The 18,727-nt window shown below is 46.2% G+C and overlaps 2 protein-coding genes across 8 annotated transcripts in view; one reads left to right on the top strand and one right to left on the bottom strand.

Annotated features, from left to right (window-relative positions):
• Positions 1 to 18,727, top strand: part of sick (sickie) — a 973,111-nt gene that overhangs the window by 513,720 nt on the left and 440,664 nt on the right. The window lies entirely within an intron of this gene.
• On the bottom strand, positions 1,896 to 12,986 carry LOC149346087 (uncharacterized). Its single transcript, XM_089585345.1, has 6 exons — positions 12,881 to 12,986; positions 8,210 to 8,298; positions 7,405 to 7,497; positions 7,124 to 7,171; positions 4,803 to 4,850; positions 1,896 to 1,973 (listed from the first exon to the last, which is right to left on the bottom strand). Exons 1-6 carry the CDS (start codon positions 12,984 to 12,986, stop codon positions 1,896 to 1,898), a joined length of 462 nt encoding a protein of 153 aa, XP_089441471.1.

Here is an 18,727-nt window from a genome sequence, read left to right on the forward strand (position 1 = left end):
AGAAGCATCAGCAGTCTGATGAAGCAGCTCTCACCTGATGAAGCAGCTCTCACCTGTTGACAGCAGCGCCCTCTGCGCGTGCCGGCGACTGCGTTGGCAACCCGCAGTGAGTGTCGGTGGCTTAACGATGACTGCACTGCCGCTAAATTTAGGCTGTGCCAGTCAACTTATGCGACGTCCCGTCTGCTTTCTGTTTCCCGGGACGATGCTGCAGATGCCGCAATCACGAACTTGCCTCGTTAATGCAGGCCGCGCAGAATTAGTGCGAGCAGGTGTTTTGTTAAACTCGACGATGAAATGCGGTCTCTATATCGAGCCAACAAGTGGCGAAAACGCGGGATCGTTGAGACGCGCGTTCTGCGCCGGTTTTATTTAAGCACGTCTGTAAGCGCGTTTGCGCAGGTTTCACGGCTGAAATGGCTGTTTGGCAGAGAACAGAAGGTAACCATGGAAGGTGGTAAACATGTGAGGGCCCAGCAACCGGCCGTTCCCGCTATATTTGTTTCCTTTTTTTTTTCTGGATGCTTGTTGGCTTTCGCTCTATATCCGAGAAGGGAGTCATTATCATAATAATTTTGCTTTAGCTTCTCGGCAATTAGTTCACTTCCCCTGTAGGCAAAATAAAAGGAGTAGCTAACAGAGACTACTTGGAGCCAAACAGAAAAAAAATTTGCCCTGGCTTAGCTTAGTTAAGCCAAGAATGCGTTGCATATTGCGCGGCCTTTTTGCGCGAGGTATTGCTTGGCGGCACTGGATTTTCTCAGCAGCTTTTCCTCCGTGACGTATGGATGGATGGATGGATGGATAGGAGCGCCCCCTTTGAAACGGGGCGGTGGCAACCGCCACCATGCTCAGCCGTTCTTTTTTATCTTTTTTTTCTTTTTACTGTGTTTGCAATTCTCACCAAGAATCGCCATCATCTTCACCTACGGTTTTTCCTCCGGCTGTCGTGACGTCACGTCACGTGGTTTGGTGGCTGCCCGGCCGCGCCCAAGGGCTGAACTGAGTGATTGCAATATGCTACGCATAAAAAAGAACAGATGAAGCGAGGATACGGGGACCGGAGCTAACTTTTGCCAGAAATTTTATTGATACGATTGGTACAGCCTTGATCAAATGTCTTCGAGCTACATGTACGAAGCAATCCAAAAGTCAACGGCTTCATTGGCTGTTGGCTTTCTCCGTACGTACAGCCTTTTTCAAAAGTTTGGAGCCCAGTGGTTCGCTTCTGAGCCACACTGTGTGGTTCGTAATGCATCTGCAGCGCTCCAAATTTCCTAAAGGCGGGATGATTTCTGGTCCTGCCTCCTCCAATGGGTAGGGCTACCACGAATGCTACAGGACTCCCACTAAAAATCTTACAAGCAAACCCCTTGGCTCTAAGTTTTTGACTGTGTGTCATAACGAGCCCCTAATTTCCCTTTCATTGTCTGCTCAGGCCACATGATTTCTTTTGGACTGGGAGGGGGATATCCGCTGTTATAACTACGTGTCTCTGGACCCCGAAATCCGACAACACTGTAATATTCACGTTTGTTGGTTTTCCCCTGTCACTTGAAACTGTCGTTAATTGATGCTAATGAGTGGTGCTCTTATTAGCACACAAAGCAGCCACGCAGTGAAACATCGCACGCGGGTACTATGATGCGCAATACCGCTGGAAGAATGCATCTGTTTTTTTTTTCTTTCTTTCTTGCTTGAATGTAGGCGAACACGATTTCGAAGTTTTATGTCGCGGTGAACGAGTGCAAGGCGGTTGACGCGAATTCTGCAATCCATGAGTGCGCGGATATATAAGTACAAAAATAAAACAGGTTTTTATTGCGTGTTTCTTTTCATTCGGGCACTGTTTCTCTCCATCGGGAGATTGATCGCTAGGTCTCCGCCTCACACTTTCAGCGCTTCCGCCGAACAAACGTGTCCAAGTTGACACTGTGACCCGGTTGATTCTTGAACTTAGTCAGCACGCATACCTGCACAGAAACGCCAAAATTCAAATCGTGAGGGAGGGTAGCTCCGGATCCGTGACTGGAACCCAGGATGTGAATCGAAGTCATTCATTGAAACAGGAGTTTTGGCTCGCGGCGCAAAGAAAACGCGCGGAATCGGCCATTCGAGCAAACACATAAAATATCGCACCTCTTTAAAAACTCGATAACTACGACGTCAGGACTCACAGAACAATCCGCATTCCGAGACGGCCGGCGCTAGACTGCAGGTACCGGTCATGCACTATCGTGGTCTGCAGTAGAGTTACTGTATACGTTCCCTGAGTTTTGAGTTTGTTTTCCTTGCGCCATTCGCGCCTCTATTCGCGAAACGTGATCACATGGTTGAAAAAGCATCCATGCATGGAGGAGGAGCCAGCTCATTCGCATCGTTTAGCACTAGACAGCTGCTGACAGTTCACTGGTACACCTACAATTGTCTTTTTTTTTTTTGCGGAATTTCATTTTGTCCGAGTGCACATGTTTATTGAAAACTATATTTTTTTTTATCAAAAATTCAGCTTTTATAACTGTTCGCTGTCAAAATAAAACAAAACGTTTGTGACTTGTGCCGTCCACAACAGATGGCGCCACCTATCCACATGGCGTGTTTTTTTTTTTTATAACTCACTGAGATGGGCCCGGTGCAGCCAACCCATTATACTAGCAAGTCATTCCCTGCAGCTGTATTTTGGCTAGAATAAAGCTAGTTCAGCAGTCAGAAACAAGCTGACTGAGCCTGCAATCGTTCTGACCGCTGCACCAAGTCTTCCTCTTGCATGCAAGGTTTGCGGATGCTTGGGAGAGCAATACGGCGGACCTGTGCGCACCTCTGTGAATCTGTAGAGTAGTTCTAGGCGGTGATTCCCGGCGATTAACGCACCGGACACGTATTAAGCGGCAGGGAAGGCCGAGGCGACAAAATAAACGTGTTTAGTTTGGTTTGGTTTATGGTGTTTAACGTCCCAAAGCGACTAAGGCTATGAGAGACGCCGTAGTGGAGGGCTCCGGGAATTTCGACCGCCTGGGGTTCTTTAACGTGTACTGACATCGCACAGTACACGGGCCTCTAGAATTTCTCCTCCATCGAAGTTCAGCCGCCGCGGCCGGCATCGAACCGGCGTCTTTCGGGCCAGCAGCCGAGCGCCGTAACCACTCAGCCACCGCGGCGGGGTATAAACGTGTTTAGAAGAAATCTGTAAACAGAAGATCAGTGGGCCATTTAATTACGAGCATGTTTACTGGCCACACGTGTGCGTCTGAACCAAAGTAATGCATGAGTTAATTGCACCCGCTCGCTTGCGCGCTAAGTGCTGCCATGCTGCAGGACTATCAAGGCGCCGAAATTCGCTGTATTACATTAAAATCTCCTTGCCATACATTTTTCCCTGCCCTTTTTTAGTACTTCCATTCTTTTGTTCCTTGAGTGCATGAGCTGACTTCTCGTTGTGTAGCGGCATATACGTTATGGGAAATGAAAACTTCATCTCTTGTTCCCAAGATAGTCAAATCCTCGTTATGGATTAAGTAAAGTACGAACTTCACATTCACAATGAGGCAGTTAACTGTAACTATGAACTCAGAGTGACGAGGCTGAAAGCAGCTTCTTGCAGCTTTCCAATTGCCGCAACGCTTCCACGATTTTGGTCCGAGCCAGATGAGCTGCTTTTCGGCATATGAATCCCTGCCCTACTGCCATTGATTTCTGTCTTCCAGTCTGTAGCCTTCGCACCTCTTCCATTCGTAGATTGTGAGAAAGAGAGCGCTCATTAAATAGCGAAGTCGTCGTCGTCATCATTGTCAGTAAAAGCAGCAGCAGCTTGACTTCGCGATAAACCATTAGACAAAGGCGCAAAATGATTTCATATTTTTCTTCTTCGCGAAGCAGTGCTTTGCAGAGCGGAGCATTCGGCGGTCATGCCAGCAGCTCGCAGCCCTATGACGTAAGCCACCACTCCTCGCATGTGGCGCCACATAGCGGCGAATAAACGAACAGTGGCGCCCAAACGGTTCCCATTGCGAAGCGAGAGGTGTTACAGGCATTGAAAAACAGGAGGCGTTGGTTGGAGCTCAGGTTTGTCGATATGCGTTGCTTGCAATCGCTGTATAGGAAAGAACAGCACTGTGCATGAACCGGAGGGGTAGCGGGTCATAGACGGAATGCATTTTCTTGAAGAAGCTCAGAATTAATCGTCATTCCTTTTTGTTCCTTCACTCTATTTCTTACTTCTTTTTCGCGCATTCTTCCTTGGCTTTAAGAAATAAGTTCGGATATTCTATTGTCTATAATTTTACTCTGCTTGGAAGAGTTTCGAAATAGGCGTATTCGTTTCCTTTGGAAACAGAACCCAATTCTGCGTTTCTTGACAAGTCCAGGAAACTTAGACATCAATTTTATTTGTGAGGCAACTGTGGTACTGTAAGGTTAGGTTATGGAAATATTGAAGGCAGTGGTCCATTCTTCCAATGCATAGCAACATCTTTCTTCTAAATTTTATCCTTCGCTCTCATCGACTAGTCAAGGCTGCCATTGAAAACCAATAGGGAATGTTTTTGACCACAGCAAAAACGTTAATAACAAAAAAAAATGGCAGCTTTCCAAGGGGATATTTTCGGATATATAGATTACTACAGTAGAATATATGTTACGATATGTGAAAAAACTGCGTTCATAAAAATTTACCCTTTAAAAATGCGCTTGTGAAGAATTCTGGGTATGATTGCATATTCGAAAAGCATGAAGGTAAAAAAAAAAGCATGAAAATTGGCTAGGAAAACGCGCTTCCAGAATTGGCCGCGAGCACGGGCTCTTACCCAGTACTTATCGTACATGGTCCGAACTTGATTCTTGAAAGATGGCGCCTGCGTACGTAAGAGAATTCGCGCCGGAATTGTAGCGAGATGCTCCTCACGCAAGATTACTCTAAATTTGATGGTAGCGAATGGCGGCCAAGCACCCTCCGAGGTTCACAGATTTATACAGCCTGATGCAAATGTATAGATTTGTGTATATAAATGCATAAGTACACAGAGATACCGCGTTGTCCTCTCTTTCTCACTTGTGAATGTTTTTACGTTGAGCTAATTCTCACCGAAAAGAGTTAAGCACGGACAAGCCCAGCGAAAAGTTTTTCTTGAGTGCCGCTTTTAATGCCGTTCCAGAGGCAGTGCCGGCCGTCGTTCCATGGCCCTTATAAACATTGCCTATACACTGCCTATAGACATCTTATAGACCCCATTGCCTTACCATAGCTATTTCTTTTGTATATTCATAGTCTATATACTGTCCATAGATAAAAGTCTTCCAGTGTATGGCCTTAAATCGATAGATTGTTTATAGACTGTCTATAGGATTTGTATTGCCTATAGACTGTCCTCTAGAGTTTGTTTACAGAAAGTGTAAACTGTGTAATGAAATTTTTGTAAGGGCGGTGAACTAATGCTAATCTTTGCAACTGGCGTTGCATTGAATGGCAATGGTCTGTCTCCTCTAATTCGAGTTAGACCAATGCGGAGAGGAGGCTGTGATAACTTGCTGCTGTTGTGTCCGCTCATCCGGGCAAATGTGACCACCGCAGCTGGGTGGCTAACGCGAGTGTTTGGAAATAAACATGCATATGAGCGAATAACCCCTCTATATAAAGAAGCGTAAGACCATGTTTAAAAACAATATCGTTCAGTGCTGTGCTGTCTAGTCTCAGAGAGGTGCAGATATGTGAGAGACAGAAGTGTTACTTTCACTGTAGTAGTAGCGGTGGTTGAAATAACTGAGTAGTTATCTGAGGAGATAATCGCAGCCAGACCACTCCGCATTACTAGCCGTGAATTGGGTCTGCTGTGCAGCGGCATATTATAGAGAGGTTCGTTTAATGCCTGCCAGCGCCATTAGCAAAACTATGGTGTCAGCGTGCGTAACGCTGCAGCTCTGATTTGTCGCGTGATCACGACATTGGCAGGCCAGTAATGGTAAAAAAAAAACTATATGCCTGTGCTCGATTATTATAGTTCACCGCTGTACCGAAGTTTTATTTGGCAAATTCGCAATCCTTACGCGTCTTTTGCAAGCCCGGTATGTTGAATCTAAACACTGTGCAGCGATAAAACTCGTGTTTGGCATCAGCGGTTGACAGCCATTCTGCTGTTGCCGGTTTCACGCGTTTGCGTACTATTTATGCGTACTTCTGCAACTAAATCAAACAATTTTTGTTAGCGGTAACAAGGACAGTGACTTTTGCGCGCATAGATAGCAAATTAGGTTGGGCGAGTAAAATAAATAAGAATAATATTGCCCGGCCCGATCCGCTTAAAGCACAACGGGCTATAACAAAAGGCAGAGTGTAGATGAGCCTAATTTATAAAGACTCCCCGCACCACTAATGTATCGCAGATTATACCAAAAGGCAGTGGGAATTGTCGCCTTGCTATTTCATGTAATACCGCTGACATCAAATTATCCTAGCTCCTCTGAAGAACTCAATTGGAATTTACGCCGCTGTAATTTACGCCAAACCCTCATCGAAGTCGTTTGGCTCAACGGCTGATGGGATGTTTCGTTCGACATCACTTGTCCGCCGATGTTGGTACCGGGAACTATAGTTTTTCAATTAAACTCTAAGGCGCGCCGTGAGGCGCACCATAAATACGACGCTTGTCGTTCTTTCGTCAAAAGCCTGCAACGCAGGCTGAGTCAGAGCTATTATTTCAGGATACCAGAAAGTAGACGCCGTAATGCAGATGGTATAGTACACCGGCCGAGCACTGTCGCTACAACTCAGCCTCGCTTCTTGGACAGCCCTTTATATAGCAAGTACAACTTCTTCAACGTTTCTGCTTTTTTTCTTGCTTTGACGTTTCTAGTCAGATTTTCGCACCAGCGACAGGGGCATAATTACTGCGTTTATTTTACTACTGTTTTGCTAACGGATCGAACCGCACCCCGGCTACATGTAATGGCGGCGTTCTAAACAAAATGGCATTTCTTGCAAACTTTCCGCATGGTCGCTCTTTGTGCGCTGCCTGCAAGACAGAGGTGACGCATTGCCGCCTATTTGAAGAACAGTATTAGTAATGAACTTGCATTCTTCGATAACAGCTTGTAGCCGCTGGTTCTCTTGCTCCATTCAATGTCTACTCACCCCTTTTGCAGCTGCTACCTTCTTGAAGCAAACGATGGCCTTCCTCATCTGTTGGGAGCAATGGAATGGGGGAATCTTTATTCTGAGTAGCAACGCGTTTCTCTCTTCAGTCATGGATGGGAAGAATGTAACCTTTCCTTCTACGTCGGTTGAACGCATTAAAGATTCTCACATTTTCCCTGTGCGAGCAATTTTTGTCGCATGCGCCTTCTTACTCTCCTTTTATTTTATCTGCGCACCAATTATCTGGTAGTATCACCCCCATTCCTCGCCGTACTTACCAAGTTAATGCTGGTGCACACCTTCTGGAACTCCTGGGCGTCCATGATGTCTAAGGCGCACGCCTTAAGGCTTGATTGAAAGTGGTTGCGCTCCTGAAATGAAGGAAACCTTTGAATATATTTGGTGCATTTTTTTTCTGCGCTGAATGCATGCTACATGCGTGAATAGCCGTTGCAGTACTTTCCAATTACATCGTGAACGGGAGCCTAAATGCGACGTACTGGTTCCCATAGAAGTAGGTGGACGTCCGCATAAAATTCTATCATATATGTGCAAGAATTCTACGCAAGAAAAATGTGCTATCAAATGTGTCTTGGAATTCTATGGTTTTGGAACAAACATAGCATATTAGACTAACGTGCACAAAAGCCTAACCGTGTTGGCTTCGACGCCTGAGGCAAGTATCGATTGTCTGTAGAACCTTTTCACTGTTCGCAGCTTGATTGATCACGTGTGTGTGTTGGACTAGGCTGCCCATGAGCAGTAGGTGCCTGTATGAAATCCGCCAGTCAGAACGCTGGTGACACAGTCCAGTAGTATAATATGGCTGAGTTCAAAAAGGCAAATGTGAAAAGGTCTACAAGCTCGCGACACACTTCAGTTTGCATGAGGCTATTGAGGGCTCCGTCTCCCTGCCCTCTTTCACTGCCCACATGCAGAGCAGGCACGAAGGCTAACGAGAGGGTGAGAGTGAGTGGGAGGAAAGCGCTTAATGAGGCGAAACCGGCTCGTCTGGCGAGCATTGACATTGAGGAGGTTTCGGCTCCGAGAACTTGGGGTGGTCGAGAGCGCCGTGGCACATACCGCGCGACGTCTCAGGTGGATCTCCTGCAGCTTCTTGTAGGCCTTGGATGTCTTTATCGCATGCCCGCACGTGTCCGAGACTAGGTTCTCTGCGAGGCGACACGGAGCAGAACGATGACGAAGTACGAACACGCGGTACGAACATCTCAGCTAAGCGTATCTAATGAGTGCGCGCCATTATAAAGATGAACAAATTAAGAAAGAAAAAGAGAAAGCAAAAATAGCCATTAGCGCGTGCGGGTCATACGCTTAAGTCGGAGCTTTAAGTGTCCCCCTAGTTCTACAGAGCTAGAAAAGACAAAAAATATTGGAGGGGACACTTAAGGTCTGCTTTAAGGGTATGAGGTAACAGCGTTAATGAGTTAATGCCCAATATAAATGCGGAAATGGTCACTCTGAACTTGACATTCATAAGGTCCCTGGGAGTCGTCATACCATTCCTGGCGCAATGGTGCAGCGATTAAGGTACGCACCACTGCCCTGCGATGGCAGGTGCTGACACCGGTGGGGCTTGTGCGACCCAAGTTATTATTGCGTAAGCAATACTGCGCCAGGTTTCGAGCCGTCGCGTAGCTCCCGGCGGTGGCCACGGTTGACCTTCAGCCGCAGCGAGGTCAAGCAGATGGAGCGTCGTTGCCATAGCAACCGTGTCAGCCGTGCTGCACCAGGCTCCACGCTGCTTACGCCACTTGCCCGGTTTAACCAGAGCTAAACCACAGCTAGGTTTTTTTTTCCGAGCAACCTCTCGGGATCAGCCAGGGATTTAGCTGCCACCTGCCAGGGTGGATATTTTGCGTAAAGTCGGGGACAAAAGTCTCCGGACCACGTGTTCCTCAAACGAAGCTTATAGCTCTACTATCAGACAGCGGCTGGAGACCGCACTTGTGGAGATGAAAGAACAAAAATTTAACTTTTACCTCCACAAGTGTGGTCTCCAGCCGCCGACTAATAGCAGGGCTATCGGCTTCGTTAGAGGAACACGTGGTCCGGAGACTTTTGTCCCCGACTGTACAATCCGGTGGGCAGGTTTTGATGACGCCGCAGTGTCACGTGACCCAGGTTGCCCACCTAGGTTGCTTCTCCGAGGGTGGCTGCCTGGGCCACTCTATACGCCGCCATATTCATCGCTCACAACGCCGACATCGACACCGGATTTTCTGCGTAACGGCGCCTTTAACGCTATCGCGTTATAATGAAAGTACAGGTGGCGCCCTCCCCATCCGATTTCGGAAGTGAAATGCCCGCACGGACACTGATATTCCCGCGCGGATCTCAGAGGCTAGGCTACACCGGCAGCGTGTTCGCCAAATGCAGCCGGTACAGCCAGCGATGACAGCGCCGCCCACCGGCAGGTAGCAGCCACATTAAGGCTGGTTATAAATATTCATTCAGAACGACGGCTTGCCATCGCCGCTATGGCGCAGTGGATTAGAGCCACGTGTTGCGTATGGAAGGTCGGCCGTTCGACTCCGCTCTCTGTACTGTAATTTTATTGTTTTTTTAATTTCATTTTTTTTTTAATTTTTACCTTTTAGGTCGCAAATCGTGATGCTTAGTGGTATATAACGCCGTTTAAGAGGATTTATTATCCCTTTTAGGTAAGCCGTTGTGACAATCTTCAGTCACCGTGATCAATTCACCGTGGTTTCAAGCCTTGTGGCTGTACAGGCTGCAGTTGGCGAATACGCACACCGGCATTCACTTAAAAATGGTGACAGCCCGGCTTCTTTAGTTAGGACGTCACGATTTTGAACCTACGGGCGGAATCTCGGAATCCAATTATTTCGGCGATAAAGGCGTCTTTTTGCTTCCGGACAACCGTCAGTATTGTGAGAAAGAGTCAGGTTATCAGTATTGGCTACTGAGAGCAAAAGCTGGATGTAGTTTTATTCGGTGATCACCTTTCATGATCATCGAGAATTCGGGGTATTTCCCTTTCATTCTCGTTTTCTTCTTTCTTTTCATTTTGTAACCTAACTCGGCAGTCGCAGCATCGAACACGCAAACTCGTGTTTCAGTAGCGGAATTCCGTAACTGCAGACCCAGCGTGGCAGGCACGCGAAGTCATACCTTGATCGACATCCACGATGCGATGTACCCAACATCAGAGATGTATTAGGGCTGAGAACTGGGCTAATTGGAATAGATTCCAATTTTTTTTAAATCGTGAAAAACAAGCATTAAAAGACTAGAAAACAAACACGGCGCTGTCTTGCAACTGATAGGCTTAATATATGGCAGTGGCGCACTTACACGCTCAAGGAATGCGCATGCGGGCAAAGGGGGCGCAAACCAAAGATTACATCCGAACCGACGATCAGCAGTAATGACTAGCCAGAAACGCAGGCTCCTTATCAAAGAGCGGAACGGAGGGACAGCTGACGCATTCAACACCACTTCTCTAGATACGTGAACACATTGGGCCACATGTGGACAGAAAGATGGCGAAAACAGTAACAAGATAAAATCTTTATGTAAGTCACTCTTCCATGAAACTCAGATTTTGTTTTGTCATCAGGATCAATTAACTAACGACCCGCCGCGGTGGCTCAATGGTTATGGTGCTCGGCTGCAGGCCCGAAAGACGCGGGTTCGATCCCGGCCACGGCGGTCGAATTTCTATGGAGTCGAAATTCTAGAGGCCCGTGTGCTGTGCGATGTCAGTGCACGTTAAAGAACCCCAGGTGGTCGGAATTTCCGGAGCCCTTCACTACGGCGTCTCTCATAGCCTGAGTCGCTTTGGGACGTGAAACCCCATAAACCAAACCAAACCAAACCGATTAATTAAGGAAATTTCTGGAGCCCTTCTCACACGTGTTTGTAATATTTGCGCTCTTGTGACCTGTGAAGCAATGGTACGATTGTCGTACTTCTGTGAATGCCAACTTGTAAGGATCCTGGACCACGCCAAACCATTGTCACGGCTTTTAGTCCTGTCTCTTCCTCTTAATAAAAAAACACGAAAAATTGAACTGAATTGAGTTGAATTGAAAACGATGCTGTGGTGAAAAGCATGGAAGTAATGCGGCGCTTTGGCTCGGCTACTGCGCGCAGAGTGGCATTCCTCATAGGTAGCCAGCGGCCAGAATCTGCTGCAAGAACTTTGGTTTGGTTTGGTTTTATGGGGTTTAACGTCCCAAAGCGACTAAGGCTATGAGAGACGCCGTAGGGAAGGGCTCTGGAAATTTCGACCACCCGGGGTTCTTTAATGTGCATTGACATCGCACAGTACACGGGCCTCTAAATTTCTCCTCCGAAGAAATTCAACCGCCGCGGCCGGGATCGTTTTAACGAGATGCCGTTGGAAAGCAGTAGTATGGCAGAGAGCAAGGTTCTTGTTTAGTTTCATTCTTCTCACTTTTCATCGCTGTGATTCTGCTTCACCTTGCAGCGGTGGGTAGGACAGGAGCTGACGTCGTCCGGATGCCTTCCAAGTCGCCCGACGCCATTGTCATGGTTGGTCACGTGGCGGGCGTCCGCGTATAGTGACGTCAGAATAGCCGCACCACCAGTTACAGACTAATGAGAGCTGCGTCATGTAGTCTACCACTGACTGGCTTATGGGTGCGTTCCAATACTCCCGAGTAGACGTCTACTTAGAAGTCTTGCCGGACAGCCGCCATTTTGAGACGCGTTCCATTTTTCACGAAGCCGTTCAAGAAGACTGCTTCTTGCAAAATTTTAGCGCGAAAAACATGGACAGAAAGAGTAGACGAAACTAGCGCTGTCCGTGTTTATCGCGCTAAAATTTTGCAAGATGTATGTTAACCAACTCGCCCAATATGCAGTACTGTTAAAAGACTGCTTCGCCGAAGTCAACATCGATGCAGGCTAACTTCCTGTCTAAAGATGGCAGAGCAGTTGGTGCAGTCAGAGCTTAGAGATCCGTGCTCTTTGCGGGCACTGGAGCCCGGGGACACACCATCTTTCAAGTGTGAGTCATTTCGTTAAGTTGATTTTTATCAGAACTGGCGGCAAATAAAGCAGTCTTTGTGGACCTACGATTGCTATAGCAGCTTATATGTGCGAATCGCGCGGATGAAATCGTGCGGGTGAGATCGTCTGTTGTGCGGGTGAGATCGTCTGCTAAAGCGGTAGCGATGGACGCGCCATTATTGCAGCAAAAAAAAAAGAGCAAACTACTAATAGCGCGTTTTTCACTTGTTTTATTAACAATTTTTAAGAACATAGGAGTGCAACTATTCGTAAATTTTAGTTAAATTTGTATGCCGCAAGGCGGCGCGTGAAGTAGACACGTTCGAATATGTAGACATGTCGACGGCTTGCTAGACGTCACATTTGACGTCTTGTCGGACGTCTAGAGAATTGGAACGCACCCTATAAAAGCAATCGTTGAAGCGGTGGACCTTACCGTGTCTAATAGAGAGATTTAGCAGAGCGTGATCTGCTTCCGTGGGCAGCCAGAGGGCGCCATCTGTCCGTTAGCTGCGCGCACGCCTGTCGCGTCGACACCAATCTTCGCGTGCGCACTGGTGGAGCGCGGAAGCTGATCGCGTTAGAGCCAGCAGATCGCGCTATGCTTATAACTTGTTTTGAATGTGTGATGGCGTTTATTCGCACAAAAATAACGGCTAAAATTCACGTCTCTTTTTTTTCCCCCTGGCAATAAACGTCGACGTCACTGCTTTTGATATGCGCGTACACACTCACGTTTCAGGCACTTCCGGGGAAATTCCAGCCCATGGTGCCACGCTGTGTCTGTGCAGTCTGCGCCAAAAAGTCCCAAAAGTGCTAGGCACACGTGAATCACTTGCATCGTGCGGTGCAGGTTGTGGCCTGGGCAGATGGTGGAAATATGGCACAAGTGTGCGCTGCTTTAATAGCTAATAGTCATCTTTTACTGCATGACAGTGCAACATTTCTGAGGATACCTCATGAGACTGAAGAACAGGTTGGTCAGAAAGTAACTGTGCGCTGCATTTCTAACACGCATACCCAACAATGTTTTGATTTTTCGCTATAACAATCAATATATCCGCAGATCTCGCGTCGGCAGGCTTCATTTTTTTTTACTATTCAAGTTTTTGCTATCGTCAACAGTTTCTCATTTGTTTTCTATGGCAGTCTTAACTGTTCGATGGCAGCGATGGGGAAAACTTTAAAGGAAAGATCTTGCTACACACTGGAAGAATAGACCATCACCTTCAATATTTTCATAAGAGTATCTTACAGTTTTCCATTATTCAATTTTTTTTTTTCCGAGAATGTTGCACATGCGTCTGAAGGTATGCAGGGCTGAGTTGCTTTTCTTTAAACAGTTTATATAACTACCTAGCCCCGTAAGGTGTTACGTTATGGTTGGTCAGACAATATCGAATTGGTTCAGCTGATCAAAAAGGCACGAGTAGCTGTTAACAACACGTACAGCAAAATTATTCGCAAAAATTTGGGACGAGATTAATGCCAGTACCCGTGTTCATGCTGCGATGCAAACACCGTCGAGCAGCGTGATCACTCACGTGACCACGCTTAATTGAAATCTTTCGGGAAGCGTAAAATATTTAAATCTTTTCTGAGTGCGCAAAAGAAGGTTGTTGATGCCTCATCGCATTCCGATTTCACAGCAGCGCAAGGTCGTGCCTGAGAACTCAAAAGGCACTAACGAGCTTTAGACCCGGCCAGTCCGCTGCAATTCGTTCCATTCTACAGGTGCATATAACCTGATGGGAGGGACGAGAATATATTCGGGCCCACCATTATTGCTTAATTGGTACTTTTTTATGTCATGTTTCGAATAAGGACGCCAACGCGAGAAAAGTAAAGGCTGTACTAGACTTCGTCTTTCAGCCTGCATTCTAGAGCGCGAAATCCCTGCGAGCTACCGAAGGATATTTACAGAAACGGGCGCACGACGTCAGTTTTACGTGATAACTGAAATCGGTACTACCTATGGGGCAAAAACGTGGAGGCTAACAAAGAGGGTTCAGCTTAAGTTAAGGACAACGCAGCGAGCTATGGAAAGAAAAATGATAAGTTTAACGTTAAGAGATCGGAAGAGGGCGGAGTGGGCGAGGGAACAAACGCGAGTTAATGACATCCTAGTCGAAATCAAGAGGAAGAAGTGGGCTTGGGCAGGGCATGTAATGCGAAGACACGATAACCGCTGGTCCTTAAGGGTAACGGAGAGGATTCTAAGAGAAGGCAAGCGTAGCAGGGGGCGGCAGAAAGTTAGGTGGGCGGATGAGATTAAGAAATATGCGGGAATACGGTGGCCGCAACTGGCGCAGGACGGGGTTAATTGGAGAGACATGGGAGAGGCCTTTGCCCTGCAGTGGGTGTAGTCAGTCTGATGATGATGATGATGATGAAATGATATAATTTGGTCTCTGCTCGGTGCGAACACTAGGATGAATGGTATTAAACTGAGAAACGCTACAATACGCCTGAAGACAAGCGGCGATGAGCCGTCATATAGCGGCACAAAGCGAAGGTTCACCGATGGGGTAGAGGAAAAAAAGAACAGCTTGCCTAAACCAAGAGTGACAAACCGCCGGAAAAAATATGCCGTATTACATACAACACTACCCTTATGTAATACCCCTTTGCGGGTGTTTAAATAAATGTAATGAACTGAATTTCCTCCCACTCGGCGGATGTCTTGCTATGTTTCATTAACCAACCAACACCGCTGTAGTAGGGAACGTCGCCCTAGTCGAATGGCCAAACGGTGATTCGTTTGATACAGGCATAATAGGTTTTCTTATGTTTCGTGGTTCCTTTTGCCTATTAAGTAAGCCACTCCGCTTTAAGATACATTAATTAAATGCATTGTACTTAAGTCGTAGCTATTATCAGCGTTGATATAAGAAATGAGAAAATAGCCTTACCTTAGTCAAATGTAATGTTTTCTTGTAATTTGCTGGTTAGGCGGAAGTGACGATTCGTTGAGCAAGTTTGAAACCATGGGGCTGCGGACGCGAGCCGTCTTTACCAAACACTTTAGTTTCTTTTTTTTTTACTCGAAATATACTCAACATAAAAGAAAGCGCCCATTATATCTGAAAACAATACTCGACTTTCTCCAAACCGTAGTAAAACCATAGAGCTAAAAGGCCACATATGGCAGAGCTAGTCACGATTGTCTGAGCAGCACTCTTCCTTTCGCGAATAAGCTTACAGGCACCGCCATGGGATCGTTACATGTGCACAAAGCGTTTCGGGATAGTCGATAGACGTCTAAATGCCGCATAAATGTTCACGGCGCCATGCGAATGATGCTAAGAAGGAACTTTTCCTCAGCGCTCAATTTCATCCTTTTCAGCTTCCGTTCCTTTATAAAAATGGTCTGTAGACAGTCTATAGACTTCTTATTGACTTTGTTGACTTCCTGTAGATATTGCGTTTTGTCTATTCATATTCTATAGACTGTCTATAGAGAAAAGCCTGATAAAAGTGCATGGCCATAAATCTATAGATTGTCTTAGACTGTCTATGCATTTGTATTGCCTATAAACTGTTCTCTAGAATTTGTCTATTGACAGTCATTAGACTTTATATACAGAAGTCTATAGAGTCTATAGACAGTCTATAGACTTCTTATTGACTTTGTTGACTTCCTGTAGATATTGCGTTTTGTCTATTCATATTCTATAGACGGTCTGTAGAGAAAAGCCTGATAAAAGTGCATGGCCATAAATCTATAGATTGTCTTAGACTGTCTATGGCATTTGTATTGCCTATAAACTTTTCTCTAGGATTTGTCTATTGACATTAATTAGACTTTATATACAGAAGTCTATAGAGTCTATAGACAGTCTATAGACTTCATAGACAGAAGTCTATAGACACTCTATAGACTGTTCAAAACTTTTTTTGTAATGGTTAATTTGAATTTTCTGCTCAGTCCTTCCTCGCCTGCTCCTCCATCAGCGGTTCTGGCCACACCTAAGCGGCGTCCGCTCACCATTGTCTAGGACTATACCGGTGTGGCAATCGGAGCTTTTAAAGCACCGTACGGCGCTATTTTTACATATGCCAACACATTAACGCATGCACTTTGCACTATACTGTTGTAACCTATACGTCATGCGGAGACGTCTCCGCTTCACCAGGTGCATGCAGAAAACCTGTGGTCATATGTAACCCTCGAGGACCATCCGCGCATGCGCACTGATGACTGGTGGTGTCGGAATACGGTAGCAGTGGCATTGTACGTTAAGATGAAACTTTACATTAGGAAGGTTGACGGATCAGGCTAGTTTGATGCGTATACGTAATTTTCGGAAGTGTTGTGCCCCGTGTCCGTGCTGATTGCAACGCTTCCAAAAATGATGTTTGTATTAGGCCATTTCAGCATAGGTTTACGCTATGCTATAGCCTGCGCCCGGCGTGCGCCCACTTCCAGAGAGTCTAGTTTTGGTCTGAGATGAGAAAAGCGGGCATTTATTGATGAATATCTCAAGACCGGTTGCACGTTGGCAAATTCTGTGAATGGGATCAGTCTGGAATCAATGCACTCTGAAGAATGCGGAATTAAGTGAATAATTAAAAATATATTTCGGCTAGTGAGTTGCATAGCCGTGACCGCTGTCTCATTATCTTGGGTTCGTCGAACGCACCACACACTCGGTGATAGCAACATCCTCGTGAATGTCACCATCACGTTAAGTCCAGCTTTCTTGGACAAAATTTCTGAAGATTGGAATATTGCAAGCAACCTCTACGGATATATTGAAGGCAGCGGCCCATTTTTCCGATGTGTGGCAATATCTTTCTTTCGCATCGAGTAGTTAAGACTGCCATAGAAAACCAACGGGAACGTATTTGAAGATAGCAGAAACGTTAAGAGCAAAAAATGCAAGACTTCCAACCGGACATCTGCGCATATCATCGTCATAGTAATCACCATCAGCCTGACTACGTCCACTGCAGGGCAAAGGCCTCTCCCATGTCTCTCCAATTAACCCTGTCCTTCTCCAGTTGCGGCCACCGTATCCCCGCAAACTTCTTAATCGCATCCGCCCACCTAGCTATCTGCCGCCCCCTGCTAAGTTTGCCTTCTCTTGGAATCCACTCCGTTACCCTTAAGGACCACCGGTTATCTCGCCTTCGCATTAGATGCCCTGCCCAAGCCTACTTCTTCCTCTTGATTTCAACTAGGATGTCGTTAACCCGCGTTTGTTCTCTCACCCACTCCTCCCGCTTCCGATCTCTTAACGTTGCACCTATCATTTTTCTTTCCATAGCTCGCTGCGTTGTCCTTAACTTAAGCTGGACCCTCTTTGTTAGCCTCCACCTTTCTGCCCCATAGGTGAGTACCGGCAAGATACAGCTGTTGTGTACTTTTCTCATGAGGGATATTGATAAAATGCTATTCGTGATCTTAGAGAACCTGCCATATGTGCTCCACCTCATACTTATCCTTCTATTTATTTCCCTCTCATGATCTGGATCAGCGGTCACTACCTGCCCTAAGTAGATGTACTCCTTTACCACTTCAAGCACCTTGCTACCAATTGTGAACTGCTGTTCCCTTGCGAGGCTGTTGAACATTACTTTGGTTTAGTGCATGTTAATTTTTACCCCACCGTTCAGCTCTGCTGGTGTAAATTACTGATCATGCTTTGCAGCTCATCTCCTGGGTGACTTAGCAAGATAGTGTCGTCAGCGAATCGTAAATTACTTAGGTATTGTCCATTAACTGTTATCCCCAACGGTTCCCACTCCAGGCCTCGGTAAACAGGCGGTGAATAGCATTGGCGAGATCGTGTCTCCTTGCCTGACATCTTTCTTTATCTGAATTTTACTGCTGACTTTATGAAGTACTATGGTAGCTGTGTAGGCGGTATAGATGTCCTGTAGTATTTTTACATCAGGCTCTTCTACACCCTGATTTCGCAATGCCTGCATGACGGCTGAGGCTTCACCTGAGTCAAATGCTTTCTCGCAATGAATGAACGCTAAACATATATAGGGGTTGGTTGTATTCTGCGCATTTCCCTATCACTTGATTGACAGTGTGAATATTTGATAGTTTGAATTAATTATCGAGTATCATTTACGAAAACTTACCTGATCATTTGGCTGATTCAACTCTAAGGTTGTCCTGATTCTATTTGCGATTACTTTAGTAAATAACTTGTTGACAACAGGCAGTAAGCTGATGGGTCTGTTATTCTTCAAGTCCTTGACGTCTCCTTTCTTATGAATTAAGATAATGTTAGCGTTCTATCGCGTTAATAGATAATTAAGATAATGCTGGCGTTCTGTCGCCTTAATAGAAGTTGCAGTGTTGCGAGGCATTGTCCTGAGGTAAAGAATCGCACACCAAGGAGCAACTAACCCGTATTAACAAGGGACCGTTCTGACCGATGCGTTCGCAGCCGCAGCCGCTGCTGCTACGATGATTGCAGCCCGAGGTGAACAGCGTGTAAACGGATGCGGAAAATCTCCGAAAAATAAACAGACCGTCGACACAGACGCTGCGAACTATGTGCTTGATATTCTCAGTGGCGCCGGCGATAACACCGTGCTGACGCTTTACAAGGATGAGCTGAT

Source organism: Amblyomma mixtum, chromosome 4 (genome assembly GCF_055824585.1).
Source record: "Amblyomma mixtum isolate Tamu chromosome 4, ASM5582458v1, whole genome shotgun sequence".
In the NCBI taxonomy this organism is placed as follows: Eukaryota; Metazoa; Arthropoda; class Arachnida; order Ixodida; family Ixodidae; genus Amblyomma; species Amblyomma mixtum.